This window comes from Amyelois transitella, chromosome 15, assembly GCF_032362555.1.
Source record: "Amyelois transitella isolate CPQ chromosome 15, ilAmyTran1.1, whole genome shotgun sequence".
NCBI lineage: Eukaryota > Metazoa > Arthropoda > Insecta > Lepidoptera > Pyralidae > Amyelois > Amyelois transitella.
This window is the reverse complement of record NC_083518.1, coordinates 8105246-8121474: the sequence shown is the minus strand read 5'-3', so window position 1 is coordinate 8121474 and position 16229 is coordinate 8105246. Positions and strand designations below refer to the sequence as shown.

Here is a 16229-nt window from a genome sequence, read left to right as displayed (position 1 = left end):
GTTTCATCAAAATCGAACCGTTAGTTTTCCCGTGATGCCTGAACATACAGACAGACAGACAAAAATTTTTTTAATCACATTTTTGTGTTTGGTATCGATCCAGTAACACCCCCTGCTATTTATTTTTTCAATATTTTCAATGTACAGAATTGACCTTTCTACAGATTTATTATATGTATAGATAGATTAAAACGAATATAATTCGTACATGGCCCCAACGAGATTCGAACCTGAGTAACTCTCGCTTACAAAAAAGTCTACCTTATCAACAAATCAACCTATGCTCTTAGATGTCATGTATTTCGGGAATTACTTACTTGATAGTAAGTCACAGGCCTATACCTACTGTACAAGTACTATGGAAGTCAGATCGTTTTCCGTTAAAGCCAATTCTAGTAACGAACTTTTCTAAATTGGCTTAGACTGGGTAAATTTAGGTTCTCTTTGAGCTTTTTAGTCTGTTCATTGATGCCTTTTTTATCAGTAACTAGGTTTAATAGGATTTGAAAGCTTTTGTTCTTATCTATTTTTAACCTGACTTCCCCAAATCAGGATCTTAACATAACATACCATACGAGTATAATCACGTCTTTATCCCTTGCGGGGTAGACAGAGCAGACAGTCTTGAAAAGACTGAAGGTTTAAACTGTTCGGCTTATTGAGAGAATTGAGATTCAAAAAGCGATAGGTTGCTACCCCATCGCCTAAAAGAAGAATGCCTATTACATAAGCCTATCCCATACTAGTCAAAGAAATAGAGTGGTCCTATTCTTTTTTCTTTTCACAAAAAAACATGTACAAAAAGCGGACTTACATAATGCTGTTTGGCATTCTTTACCAGTCTCCCAACTGACCAAACAACTCTGCGTACTTTTCTCGCTTCATCCACATTCATATAACTCTCTTCATGCAAGCTCGGCGGTTTCGGGTACTCTTGACCTGACACTTTGCCAGGACGTCTATAATTTGATCAAGATACATTCGTCTAGGCCTTCCTATTCTGACCTTTCTCTCCACACTCTCCTTGTATATTTGCTTATTTGTAAGCTCTTTAGGAAATTTTTATACTCATAAAATTAAATACAATAATGAATTAGTGAATTTGTAGATTCTTTTATGAGTTTATAAATTTCCATAAAACTAAGTCTCTTTCTTAGTTTCTATATTTTACTACTAGCTTTCCGCCCGCGGCTTCGCCCACGTGTAATTCGGTTATATATAGCGTTTTTTAATGATCTCGACAGGGCTTTTTCTTCCACAGGCTGAAATCTTGTTACAACTGGAATTAAATATAGCCTGTGTTACTCAGGGATGATGTAGCTTTCTAATGGTGAATGTTTGAAATCGATTCAGTAGTTTCGGAGTTTATCGATTACATGTGTAAACAAATATAGTCTGATAGTCATCATCCCATGTGAATGAGCTGATGATGGAAGGTACAACTCCTCAACGGTTAGGAGTTGAAAGAAAATTCTTACGAAGTTATACGTACATGTGAGGCTATATATAAATTTCGTCTCTTCACTTGTTTCCTTTTAGCTGTTTGTATGGGTAGTGTTAACACAAAATAGGGATTTAAAGGCGTGATGTTATTAATGTTATGCATGTATGTACATAATTATGTATGTTATTATGTATGTTAAAGAGACGACTGAAAGTTGTCATACAAAGTCTTTTTTTTTAAGGATGGGAAATCATCAAATGATATCTCCCGCTCTGGGTGGAACGGAAGGGAGTGTCAGACTTTTACTGACTAAAACCCACCTCGTTCCTTCAGTTGCCCTTTGCGTTCCGGGGCCACGGTATCTCGTTAGAACTTTCCCGCAGCCCCGGCTCAGTTTATCCCGTTTCCCCCCCTTGGGGGTTGACATTTCAAAAATCCCTTCTTAGTGCTCACTTATGTTACTAAAGGAACCTCTGTTCAAAATCTCAGACTCCTATACCGAGCGGTTTCGGCTGTGCGTTAATAAATCAGTCACCCAATCGCACCCCCTAAATCACGATTGGAGGGTAGTTTGAAAAAACTTATAATGTCAAACATATTTACTTGCCTATGTACGTGTTCATGCCAAGTTTCAAGTTTATAAACCCAAGAAATAAGATTTTTCATAGAAACGTTTTTACCCCTTTTCCCCCCCCTTGGGGGTTGAATTTCCAAAAATCCTTTCTTAGTGCTCCCCTACATATCCCAAGGAACCTACATTCCAAATTTCAGCTGTCTACGACCAGTAGTTTCGACTGTGCGTTGTCTGTCAGTCAGTCACTCAGTAACGGAAGAGTTTTATATATATAGATTATTTTTATTAACAACATGAAATGTCATTACAAAATGCGCTTTGACGAGCTTTAATTCTACTGTATACTTGAGAAATTTAAATTGTAAATATAAATAAAATCAAATAAAAATACTTACGAGACTTTAATTATTTGCCGGAAAGCCTCCGAGTTACGTCGTTAAGGCTTTAATAAATTCTGTGAAACCAACCGCATTGCGCTGCGGAAACGTCGCCTCTCGGAAATAGTGCAGTAAGCGTCATGCAATCCTGAAGGAAGTTCTCATACACCTGCATTTATTTTCGAAATTAAATACTGTTATACCCGCCTTCAAAAAAGGTGGTTGTCAGTATGACCTGTGTGTATGTTAGTCCGCGATTATCTCGCGTCTCGCTGAACAGATTTAGATGCGGTTTTCAGGAAAGTGTACACCTATTAGTATTATGATAATTGTGAGATCAAGAGACAATCTGGTTCGCCTAGAAAAGAAAGCACAAAACCGAAGTGAATTTAGGTCTATATTTATAATTTGACACTTAAGTGAAATGTTGCAATGTAGTTTGTCCCACCGCTTCTTTGACTTGCTTTTTGGAAGTGGAAATAGATTGAATTATAAGTTATATTAAAGTAATTCAGTGATAAATTGTATCCTATTTGGAAAATAAATCTTTTTCTATTTCAAAAGAAACTCAGTTATATATATTTTAGTTTAGTTAGCAAGCCAATGGAATATTTATTCGGTAAATTCACAGAAATCTATTTCTCGATTGAACTACGAATTGTATACACTCTAAAACTAATTGCGATTGACATCGACACACAAGTTACGTAGAATAGCTTTTATCTGCGTGACATTTCAAAGGCTTGGTTTGTATTGAATAAATCGAACACATTGGTAAATTTATGGTTGAATAAAATATCACAATAAAGAGAGATATCGAAAATATAATATCTAAAATAAAATATAAGATCTACTTTCCTGTTGCTTAAGTCTATATCTTGTAGCGGGAGGGATGATTCGGCTCGGCTAGGTGTTATGCCTGGGGAACCGCGGCTGCAACGATGTTGTGTCGGAGGTTGTAGCTCCAATCCGTGAAATCTTTGCTTGCGCGATTTAGACCTATTGCTGGTTTTTACTGATAGCGTCGCGTGATTGGTTGTTGCGACTTGTGGCATAGAGATATCACCACAATCTAGAAGAAAGATAATACTTGTAGTTTTAGGTGTACCTGTTACGTAACATACACACATATATGTATGTATATCAACTTTTTCGGGGTAAACAAATAGCTAACAGGCTCGTAAATACTATCTTTCATATAACTTAAATGCAAAATAAACGCTTAATCAAATATATCTATAATTTGCCATGAAGAGATTTTTAGAAATTATTATTTATTTAAACTTCATTGCCCAAAATGCAAATGTACATATATCACAATTGGCGGACCTTATGCTAGAAGCATTATCTACCAGTCAACCATTGGGTCTGACAAAGAACTTTATGTGGGGTCAAACTAAATAAATTTAGCTACACAAAATATAAAATAAAATAATTTTAATATACATACATAAAAACTACAATAAATAAACAATATACCTAAATAAATAGGTGCAGCGATTACCGCAATGAGTAAAAAGGCTTATAGGTATTAAATACCCTCGCGACTCAAGAGAAACCCGTATACCCGAGATTTGAAACCAGCACGATTTGGGGATGTCCTGATGGACATTTATTATACATATATTAGCTGATGCTTTTATCGTTATATAACATAATAGCCAAAATCCAAAAACCCTAAGTTACCGTTAGTCATAATACTTTATTATCATTATCGAATTGACTGATAAAATATGAAATAAGGGATTTTCGAGAGAACGGTATTATTATTATTTATTTTTTATTTTTTTTTAAATAGAATTTTCTTGTATTCTCGAAGCAGCGAGCTTAAGCTAAAAGAAAAATGAAAAATAAAGAATTAGAAACGCGTAAAAGGCCAACAAAATTCACGCCAGAAACAAAAAAGCGCATCTGTTATTTATAAACACTCGTACAAACATTAACAAATACAAAACAGACACCTCTACAATGCCGAACGAAACTTTTTATCTGTTTTCGAAACTTTGGTGAGAATCAAAAAAGAAAAACTAAGAATTCGAGTTGAGTGTAAATCTCAATATAAAAATCCAAGTGCATTTCGGTTTCCGGTACTAATACAAAAAAGAATAGCACCACTCCATCACTTTCCCATAATTGTCATAAAGGCGACTAAAGGATAAGCTTATAAACTTGGGATTCATCTTTTAGGCGATGGGCTAGCAAACTGTCACTATTTGAATCTCAATTCAATAATTAAGCCAAACAGCTGAATGTGGCCTATCAGTCTTCTTAAGACTATTGACTCTGTCTAACCCCCAAGGGATATGGACGGATCTAAAAAAGTAACGAATCTAATGGCGAATCCCCGCAATAAACAATAAAAATAATAATAATAAATTGGTTAACACAAAACTCCCTCACAGAGTCCCTCCTGCTGAATTTCCATGAGCATGTGGTGTTTTAGCACGGCAAGAGTTCGGAATTACCTGGGTCTTCTTTCCCAAGCTATCCATGGTGGATTTCACCACCAGCTCATGTTAATATAAAAAAAAGCTTGCTTGGCCTACCAGCTTAAAATTCTTGCTCAAAATAAATGTAATAATTACCACTTATATACGCTAGCGAGCTCCTTCGTTTAATTAATCCTTAACGTTAATTAGGTTAAAAAGTAGTTGAAAGATAATTAATTTTGTGCCGTGACTTCGTGTGTGAAAAAATATGAAGGGGAGGATTGTTTGCCGTAGCTAATTGACCCAAATATGACGTAGTAATTTGTTATTTTGGGCTTATAATAATTCACTTCTAGTAAAAATATGCAAATTTTATTCTGACATGTAACGCATTTAACTAATAACACCTTTCTTTTGTTTCAGATAATAGGCAAGCAATGGAACAAATAACCAAATACATTATCATCATCGCGTCATTGATGACAGTAAAACTGACAGTGACAGAAAGCAAGAACGACACGAAAGTTAAACTCGACAGGATATATTATCACTCGCCAATATTTATCAATGTATGTGACATAAGTGATCGCAGAGCCAAAGTGCATTGTTACTGCGATAGTAACAAACAGAAGTCAGCTACCACGGCCGATTGTTGGGTCTTCAGCGGCGGTATAACAGAAGACGACCCCATTTGGCCTAGTTTCTCATCACAGCCTCAAATAGAACATCTCATGTTTAACGTTCGCTCAGACGACGCGTTAACTTTTGTTCCAGCCAAAGCTATAGTTAGACTCGACAGATTAAAACATGTCTCGATACAATTCGGGACTATAAGAAGAATTGCGCCGTACGCCTTCACGAACTCCTCTTCGATAAGGCAGATCATTCTTAAATCAAACAAAATAACCACATTGGAACGACATTCGTTCGCGCAAATGATGATGTTGTCGAACTTGAGTCTGGAAGATAATCAAATTTCCGAACTGAGAACAGACGTGTTTTTCAATTTACCGAATTTGCACGTCTTACATCTGTCTAACAACAATATTAGTTTAATACACGAAGGGTGTTTCAAGCATTTGAACAACTTGATGGAATTACGGTTAGATAATAATTACATATCAGTAATAACGAGAGAGATGTTCGAGGGCTTAGAGAACCTGTCTCGATTGAATTTGAGGAACAACAAATTAGCAATGATTGGCAATTTGGCCTTCAGCGAGTCCTGGAGCCTGAAGGAATTGCTTATTGATAACAACGCTATAGAATACATATCAGATAGAGCATTCAGCGGGCTGACTCAGTTGCGGAAGCTCACTCTGTCTGGTAACAAGTTGACGACGTTTTACGAAGATATATTGGAAGATATACGCGGACTGGTAGTTTTAGATCTGAGAGACAATCTTTTGCAAACGATGTCGTATGAGACCATCCGCCCGGTCGTGGAGAATGATAAGTCTGTTTCGGCGGTAGTTTACTTGGATGGTGAGTAGGAACTTTTCGTTATTTACGACTTTAATGCTATTACGCCCAGTGCGAGAGGGTTTATGCCTCGTATTTCTTTATCGGAATTCGTTTAGGAATGTTTTTCGATATTAGTTTCTTAAAGATGGATTTTACGTCTATAAATAAATAAACTATATCGTGATAAATAAACATGTTATAATATTATTACATTATAATATATCGATAAATCAATCGAAATATGTTCACGATATTTCTTGGTTAATTTTTAATACCTTTTAGACTTACTCGTACAAATTATGGAAAAAATAGATTGCAAACCTCTCCTGGCTTTAGTTTCTTACAACCTTTAAAATTTAGTTTTTTTTAATACTCCCTTAACAAAGACAATGATTTCATAACGTTTTAACGTAATATTGCTACATATCCTTAACTTTTAAGGTATATTTAGCGTCTTTATTTTACTTATCAAAATAATTATCTAACCATTGTCTCCAGCCATAATCCACCGTAGATTCCCGGAAATTAGGTAACAGAGACATAAATCAAGCCCAACAATGATATATCAGGAAATATCATTATCATAAAATATGCATAAGGCCACTTACGCGGCATAATAATTTACTACATATATGAAAAGTCTCAGATAGCACATGATTTATTGAATAGGGACGTCGAAATCACTAAAGCCATAAATTTTGATTCTAACTGAATCATATGTGAATTGCATAATGATATGGGACCAATTCAGTATCATTTTAGTTTTGGATGAAGATACGAGTAGTAATAACATATTCATGCAAAAAAATTTTTAACGTGTATGTATAACATCACACTTATAGAAATTCTTATTAAATTTATAACATAATATCACTAAATTTATAACATAATATCATGCCTCTTTATGAGAAAAGTAAGTAGTAGAGTCAAAAATATTTGTACACCTATTTTGAAATAGGATAAAGCCAAACATCTGACAGAACCTCATTCAAATCCACATATATATATTTTTTTTTTGCAAAATCTTTCAAATACAAACAGCCACTTAAAATATTATTATATGTATTAGTTTGTACCGACATCGCTTCTCTAGCAAACTCATTTGTCCCTGCTTACTGATTGAAAATAAGCAACCGTTTTATGATTGCAACTAGCCACAAATAAAAAAAGAGTTTTTCAGAAAACAACAAAAATAAAAAAATTACGGTCGTTAGACAAATTGAAGAGCAATTGTTGTCCCGATTGTATTCAATGTATAAAATAATTGTTTTAATGAAAATATACAGTTTTAAATTAGTTCAGGAAGAGTGGAGTTTTAGTTGCATTTGTTTTTAAGTACATTTTCCCGTAACATATTATTCCAAAGTAAACGAAAACTTAAAAATATTTATTGTAATAAATATCCCAAACATGTTTAATTTGATTTGATTTCTAGGAAAATACAGCTATAATTTTAGCTGATCTCCTAAAACCAAACTCTGATTCTGAAAAAAAAGTCAAATAACAAACGATGCAGTACGAAAGGATTTAGTATAAAATATGAAGGAAAGTGTACGGGTAAAATATGTATGTTCTGATAATAAGAGCTTGGAAAATGCGAAATCTGAATAAAAACAACTTGAAAAAAAAAAACCAAAAAATCAATAAATAAAAGAAATTAGCCAGTCGGAGACCTATTTTATATATTTTGAGAGATATATAGAATAAATACTTTTTTCGATATCTCCAAAGAAAAAATAATATTTTACGTGTAGCAAGTTAAAACTAGTGAAGTCATAAATATCATTCTGACACCAATTAGTTCATGGACCAATTCGGAAACTAACTAATGAACTAATTATCTTTCCCGGCATCTAATCTGTGGTTTTGTCCGTTTGTTCGTTCGTTGTCGAAGTACGAATTACCATAAAAGCTGACCGTTTATGGTAATTCATGCTTCAAAATGCAAAAACTTTTAAGGGTCGTCGGCATTACCCTGGTGTAAGTCCCGGTTACGTTCTCTCCTCACTGGAGAGAAGCCCGGGGTCCTGTAACCCCGATCTTGGAGTTAAGTCATTACCTGAAGCTACCGTCTGACCTCCGCAACCTTTCAGAAGCTCCCTTAACCTATATTGGATCGTGGGTTAAGGTCTAGTTAACTTTTTACGATTATATATTTTACTTAAGTATGCTAAAATTCATACAATAATAAATAATGCTAATAATGGAAAGACGCGCGCATCTTTTATTTTTTCTGTGTTGTATTGTATTATTAGTAAAAAGTTCAGCAAAAACGTAAAAGAACTCGAATATTCAAAATTAATTTCCCAAAACATGACTAAGTTATCTGCGAAAATTTCCCATTTTGCTTGCAACGTTTCTAACGAGCGTTCACAAAGCACCCGGCCTAAGAATAGCAAACCGCTGAATTATCAAAAACGAACCAAGGCCCAGAACACAATGGGCCTATAAAGCACCTAATAAACAAACAAGAATTTTTGCAAATAAAAGCCGCCAATGGAGCCCGAATTTATCGGGTCCCTTTGCGAAATATAGGTACGTATTTATACAAAATATGTAATTTGCAGAAGTTTCAATTTATACAGAAAGAGCTCTGTTAATAATACTTTAAAAAATCGTTGCAATAATAAGCCTAAAGGCATTAAATCCATCCTTTTGTGCATTTTGCACAACAACGTTTTAAATAAATATTGATTAATGTTAGTCACATGTACGATCTTTTTATTTCAAAAATAGAAAACGTGCAGCATTCCATTCTTTGAATAGGTATCATAAATGGTGATCAGTGGTTGCAAAAAATAGTTATAACTCGAAAATAAGAAATTAAAAAAAAAGGTTGTCATTTATAACAAAAACTGTTTGAAAACAAAAATTAATTGCACCAATCCAAATAAAAAAAAACTTTTATATTTTTATCAAATTTAGCTACACGCCTACATTCTCCATACTCTGCACTTTCGGGCCCAGAGCGCCTGATTTACGTGCGAGATAGCTATGAAACGTAAGAAATAAAAGGATTATACCCCTTGAACCCAATATCCGGTATTGGAATATGGCACAGATAATACTGAGTTTATTTCCATCTCACGCACTTCATCTCTTTCTAATGGATTTCGTGAAAGGCGAGTAAGGGAATAAACACATTAGATAAGAACAGCGTTTGAGATAAGTAAATACGGGTTTGATTCCCCTGCAAAGGTTGCGGAGCGGAGGTCAGACGAGAGTTCCCTAAAAACTATTGATCCGCCATGTTTATTAAAATTCCAACGAATACCTTTTATAAATACAAAAGTAAGTTTATTTGTTTTGTTTGTTTGTTGTCTCTTCAAGCGTTATCTACAGAACCGATCTTCTTGAAATATTTCGTATATAAAATGAAGAGTGGAGAAGAACATAGGATACTCTTTATCTTAGTAAAAATGGCGCTAAATAAGTTTCATTTAAAGATGGCCCTTTATTTGTTGCTTGTTGTAGTTGATCCTAATTTAGATGCTCTTTGTAGGTGGCGCTAAATTATTCGCTTAGTGTAGGTGGCGTAAAATTCACGCGGGTGAAACTGAGGGTAAGGCTAGTTGAAACTAAATCAAACAATATTAATTAGGTCATTTATTTTATTTATAAATCTGAAATCACTTTATTGAACACTGGTCTGTGTTCTTTAAAATATTTAACTTGAAAGACAAAGTTAGTATAAATTTAAGTCATCAAGTATACAATAGACCCAACATCCTTATCTATAATCTTGTAATTCTCGATAAAAGCATTCCACACCAATGCGTTTACACGAGATAAAATCACCGATATAATGTTTCCCTAAGTTATTTCTTAACATCTTGAAATCTCTTTGAAAACACAATGCCACTAGAAACTGAACTGAAACCGGAATAGGGTTTCGTACGTGACTGTGGAAGACATTTCTCTCGGGTCGCAACTTGCTGGAAGAAGATGCCAACTTTCGTAATTTTCAATGGCGCCAGGATGCAAATAAGATTTAATTTTTCAGTCATTCTCGTATTCAGCCAGTATTTTTTATTCAATATGACATTTGTCTTGCATCTCACGTGATGGATAATTAAATAGCCTTAGCCTTATTCTGAACCTCTTTTTAAATATTCTTTTTTAACTCTCAATTTTTTTTGTTTCGACAAACAGATAAAATCTTAGTCTATTTATAGGAAGTTTAACATCCTAAGGTTCATCGTTTGACGATGGGTAATCTTAAAATGTTGCACTATCCCTGACTATAAACACAATCACTGAACCCAGTTAAATGATGCTTTCGAGTGCCTTTCAACTGTAGCTCTGTCTATGCCGTAAGGAATAGAGATGTGATTTGTATTTATTTCAAAGGTGATTACTATCAGGCAAGCAGTAACCGTAGAAAACTTTCCTGATCTTTTAATAGCATCCAAAGTATCGCTTATACGAGTATGCTGATCTTAAAATATAAAACTGATAGCTTAGAATGCACTCTGAAGATCTCTTTAAGACAGATATGTAAATTGTATATACAGCTTAAGAACGCTGCATAAAACAAATGATATACTTGGATTCTAAGTGCAAATTTCAAGACCCATTGATTTGGGTGACCATGAAGTGACTGACTGACAATGCAAATTGTCAGTCAGTCACTCACTTACGGAAGATTTCTAAATATGTAAAGATTTTATTTAAAATGTTTCATATTCCATTGTATCCTATTAACGTGGAAGAAAGTATAACGAGACGGTTATATTAGCAAACTCAAGGGTATCAGCGTCTGCAGGTTGCCAGTTTCACAATTTAGAATTTTCCGCAGTTGCAAAATGCAAATAGAGTACATGAGTTACATATTTTCTTCTACTTAGTTTCTTTATAACATCAAGTAAAATTTGTCTAGACTACTATATACGCGACGAATAAAGCAGAGTCACTTCCCGCGTCTGTCCCTTTGTCTGTATGTATGTTGTTCTTTAAAACTTCAAAACAGATTTTGATGCAATTTTTTTATAGATGGAGTGATTCAAGAGGTAGGATATAGTCCTACGGCATAGTTTGTCATTACCTTTTTTCCACTCTTTATGTAAAGTCGCCACAATATTTAAGCCATTTGAAATCCAATCTCTTACCTACCTTCTAATATGCAACCTGAGGATACGAAGCATCTAGTCACAAATATAACACCATCCTAAAATTTCTTCTTTCCTTTTCTTTTTTATGTTTACCTGCAAAGGTTGCGGAGGTCAGATGGGAGTCGCTTTGTGTAAAAGCCTGACTCACTCAATCTATGATCCGTGGTCAAAGGCATACCCCGGGCTCCTTTCCATAGAGGTGAGGATGCAACCGGGACTAAAGCCAGGAGGAAGAATAGAATTTGAGCTTATCTTGAATTTACATTTTACTTATTGAGGACAACTGAACAAAAAGGGCCCGAAAAAATATATTATGTCGGTATAAATAGGATTTTTTTTATCTCATCTTAGAAATACTTCACCCTAATGGGACAGGCACAAATCAAAAAACCTGTTCGTATATACGTTCCAAAATATTTAACGAACCAAAACGTAATTCACACTATCTGAAATCTCTTTAGAAGCACAATGGCAACTGGAATAAGCCCGAGTCACGTGCTAACTCGGGGTAACTCCCATTTTTCCCAAACTATCTGTTCCGCAGGTCGCTACGATGGCAACTTTGGCGTAATTCTGCAACGCTCGCTGAATGCAGATAGGATTTGGTATTTTTATTACACTTTTAAACATTATTGGATGACATAAATTTGTCTAATGGTTGAAATATTATCAGTAGTTATGAAGACGTGTGTTATTCATACTGTCTTTTTTTATGAGAAAATTAAGTTTAATCTTGTGTTATATACTCTTACAAATACAAATTATCTTTATTGTCCATAAAAAATACATATGTAGCAGAAACATACATTATGAATATGTTGAGCAAAGGCGGACTTATCGCTAAGCAATCTCTTCCAGCCAACCTTACATTATCTAGGGTATACAATGAAGTTTTTCAACTTTAAATTCTTTTGTCATTATTTCTACTGCATTATATTAAAAAAAGTATTATTGACATAAATAGTAAATTTATCCATTACTTTACTTCAAATTTCTTAAAACAACATTAAACCAAAAAAGATACTCTGGAAATGAGCTTGCCAAATTAATTTAATCGTAAGCTTTACGAGTATTTGAGCTTAAATTTGCCCCTTTGACTTAATATTTTGATTTGACTTAATATTTGACTTAATATTGCTTACCATCAGGCAGCTTTAAAATATAATAATTTATAGGTAACCAAATAAAAAAAACGTCTCCAGATACGAACCTTACAAATTAATTTATTACCCAATCTCATTCAGCTACTACCGGAAAATTGATTAAAACATGTCGTATTACATTTACAATCCCCAAGAGTTATAATAACTGGCAATTTCCTTAAACTACCCGTAACAACGGAAGGTATAATCGTGACCACGAATCGTTACAGCGATCACGAGTACTTAATTCAGATTATGTGACTTAATTCGGGAAATAAATTTTAAATGGTCGTTTTATGGCGAATGGTACTGTAAAGGGTGATGATTATAATCAAAGGGCGGTTAAATCCACTATTCGTGTTTGCATTGTTCTCCGTCGCGTCAAGTGTTGAAGTTTGACATGTATGTATAAGCATATGTACCGTAATAATGAAGTATTAAAAAAAATATATTTGCGCTTATAAATTACATTAAAAAAACGTTGAAATTAGGCTTGTGCGATAAAATGAGTTGACCAAAATTATCTCGATTGTCATGCTAAATCCAACTGATATATTTCTCCTAACCAAGCACTAATACAGTCATATACATGCATACAGTCACGTCCATACCCTGTGCGGGGTAGATACAATCAACAGTCTTGTAAATACTGCTGTTTGGCTTTATGAAGAAATTGAGATTCAATTAGTGACAGACATAGTGTTGCTAGCCCATCGAGTACAAGAAGAATCGTAATTAAAAGGCTATCCTTTACTCGTTTTTTACGACACGGGAAAAGTATAAATTGGTTCTATTCTCAAGTGCAAAAAACCACACGACATGGAAACATTTTTCATATTTTCTTATTATTGTTCCAGGTAATCCACTCAACTGTAATTGCCGCCTGTCCTGGGTATACGTCCTTCGCAACGAAACCAAACATAGTAACTTGAGGAGCGCCCTCGAGAAAATATCGTGTATCACCGACGAGTCTAATGACAGGCTCTCAAGTCAAGAAGACATCGAAAACGAGAACCAGAACGTACTATCGGACGACACATACGATTACTACGACAAAAACGAAGATTACAACGCTAAAGTAAAAACGAGCAAAGCTAAAAAACTAATTGACATACCACTTGAAACACTGCCATGTCCTAAAGAAATTATGCAGACTATAGTAGAAACTTACGGGCATCCAGTTCAAAACGAAATTAGGCTAAAAGCGTTCTCTTCGGTTGGCAGGATTGCTCCCCATTTAATCGTAATTATAATGTTGGCAATGTTTTAAGTTGTTCTAAATACAAAAGTATTTGTGATATTAGATGTTAAATTTGTGTAATTGTATTCTATAAATTAGTTGTATTCGTCATTAAACGAAAGTTACTTTCTTATAAAAGTTTGCACGACCGTTAGTTTGTAAATATTGGGCGTGTAAATTTACAATGTAAAAATTTAACGTTAATGGAATATTGTTGTTAAACACAATTGACTTATTTATTTAACATTCATGAATTCAACTAGTTGTATGTTATCTGTATTTTAAGCGTGATTAAGAAAATAACAATGTCATATATTTTAACTTTTTATCAAACCAAATTAATATCTTTCACTACCCAAAGGTTGGCTGAAAGGGTTTCCTTAGCGATAAGTCCGCCTTTTGCTCAACATATTCATAATATATGTATGTTTCTACTACATATTATGTATTTTATATGGGCAATAAAGATAATTGGTATTGTATTGTTTATTCTATTAGCAGACTAGGGTTATTAACAGGATTTAAAACACACTTTCGTGATCACGCTTAATTTCATAAATCTGTTTTGTAAATAGTAAACCTAATCTAAGATTCAATTTAAGATTAACGGAGTAACTTACAATTGCTTTTGCTAATTTTGAAGCGGGAAACTTCACAAATCTCCTAGTACATTCCCTGCTCGCGGTCCTCATAATGATTTACTTGACATTCAGGGCAGACGGTGCACTCCGTATAATTTCAGTCACAATTTGTCCTCTCAACAAATAACCAGAGTATTTTAAATTTCGTACTTTGAATCAGTTTATTACGGCGAGAGTAATAAAAAGAATATTTAAGGGCTGTTTATTTACGTTTTAGTAGCACAACGGTGTCGCGTTACTGTTTTCAAGGTGTTTCAAGGAATTTTTTATTTGGGGTTTATTTAAATTTAAGCAAAAATATTTTTGTTCTAATTATGATACCATTTTTGTGATAAGTTTATAAACAAGGCTTCCGATTCAATATTAAAAATGAATAATAATATCAAGAAATGCAGTTTGCGAAGAAAGTGTGAATGATTCATAATAGAGTTCAAATAATTATGATATGAATACGATGCTCTGTGATCCAAAAAGCCAGTGACAAACGAAACGTTCTTTTAAATCAACTGTTTTAAAAGAACAGAGAATTTTTTTAATTTGCTTTCAAAGGCAATGGATATATACATTATAAAGGTAAATTCTGTGGGGCACTAAAAGAGGAATTAACGAAATTTATCGCTTAAAATGGGCGACGCTGCTGGCGTATGTAGTTTCTATATAAAAATAACACCACAAATAAATATATCTTTTACTCAATCGGGTAAGTTTTTACCTGCACTATAAAGGCCATAATCTCAGAAATATGTATTTGTATGAACACAATGGTTTCCTTGTGTACGGTATAAAAAGAGGCCGATATTTCTTTGTCAGACCGACAAGTTGTGCTATCACATAACAAATGAGCATTACCGAAGTTTTGATGTGACCTTTACGAACAAAATGTGGAGAGTACGGAAAACTATATAGTGTTTGTCAATATTTACTTTACGTATTTTTTTTCTAACGTGTACAACAACTAGGTCAGCTTTGCCTACGTTGAGATCTGGTTCCCTTGTGAATGTCCAGATACCCACCCTCTATTAGTACATTTTACTAGAAATTCCAATCAATTTTTTTTCGCCTAGAGGTTTCGTCAGTGCGCTGCTAGAACGCGGGATTTTTAAAACTTATGATGGTAAAGATCTCCTCAAATAAAGGTTCATTTCTATACGCTCCATGATTTGTACATAAGGGATAATACATGGGGCATGTTTTGACCGGTGCGGTAAAATGTGAAAAACTACCCGCATTTGTCATTCAAGGTTTCTGCACGGAAAACCGCGGTGTGGGTCTGATGGATTGCTTATGGCAATTTTTCTATACCAACAACTATACCATTTATTATCATAAACATACTCATAATGACGCCTTTATCCCTTACGGGGTAGACAGGGTGAATTATACAGGACTTGACCACGCAGCTGTATGGCGCATTGGTAACCTGGAAGTTAAGATACTGGTTAATGTCCAAATAGGCCAAGCTTCTATTTATGAAACGCTTTATGTGACCTATTTGCTTTCTAAACAGAGTCTTTCATCTATTTTAAATAGGAATAAGAATAAATAATATTTACATAAGAACAAATATTTGTATTATACATACATAAATACATATAATTACGTTTATACCCCTTGCGGGGTAGACAGAGCCAGCAGTCTTGAAAGAATGAAAGGCCACGTTCAGCTGCTAGACAAAGGTTGCTAGCCCATCGCCTAGAAGAAGAAACTCAAGTTATTAGCTTTTCCCTTTGTCGCTTACATGGTCCCATGTCGATATTTTGAAGTAATTTCAAGTTAACAGTTAATTTATTTCCATGATTTGTAATCA

The 16229-nt window shown here is 34.2% G+C and overlaps 1 protein-coding gene across 1 annotated transcript in view; it reads left to right on the top strand.

Moving 5' to 3' along the window:
* LOC106130293 (connectin-like) overlaps positions 1-13811 on the top strand; it is a 56720-nt gene extending 42909 nt beyond the window's left edge. The window contains exons 2-3 of the mRNA XM_060948355.1: positions 5248-6309; positions 13399-13811. Of these exons, the coding sequence (XP_060804338.1) occupies positions 5262-6309; positions 13399-13811 (1461 nt within the window). The 5' untranslated portion in view covers positions 5248-5261. The remainder of the gene's footprint in view (positions 1-5247; positions 6310-13398) is intronic.
* Positions 13812-16229: the final 2418 nt, after the last annotated feature.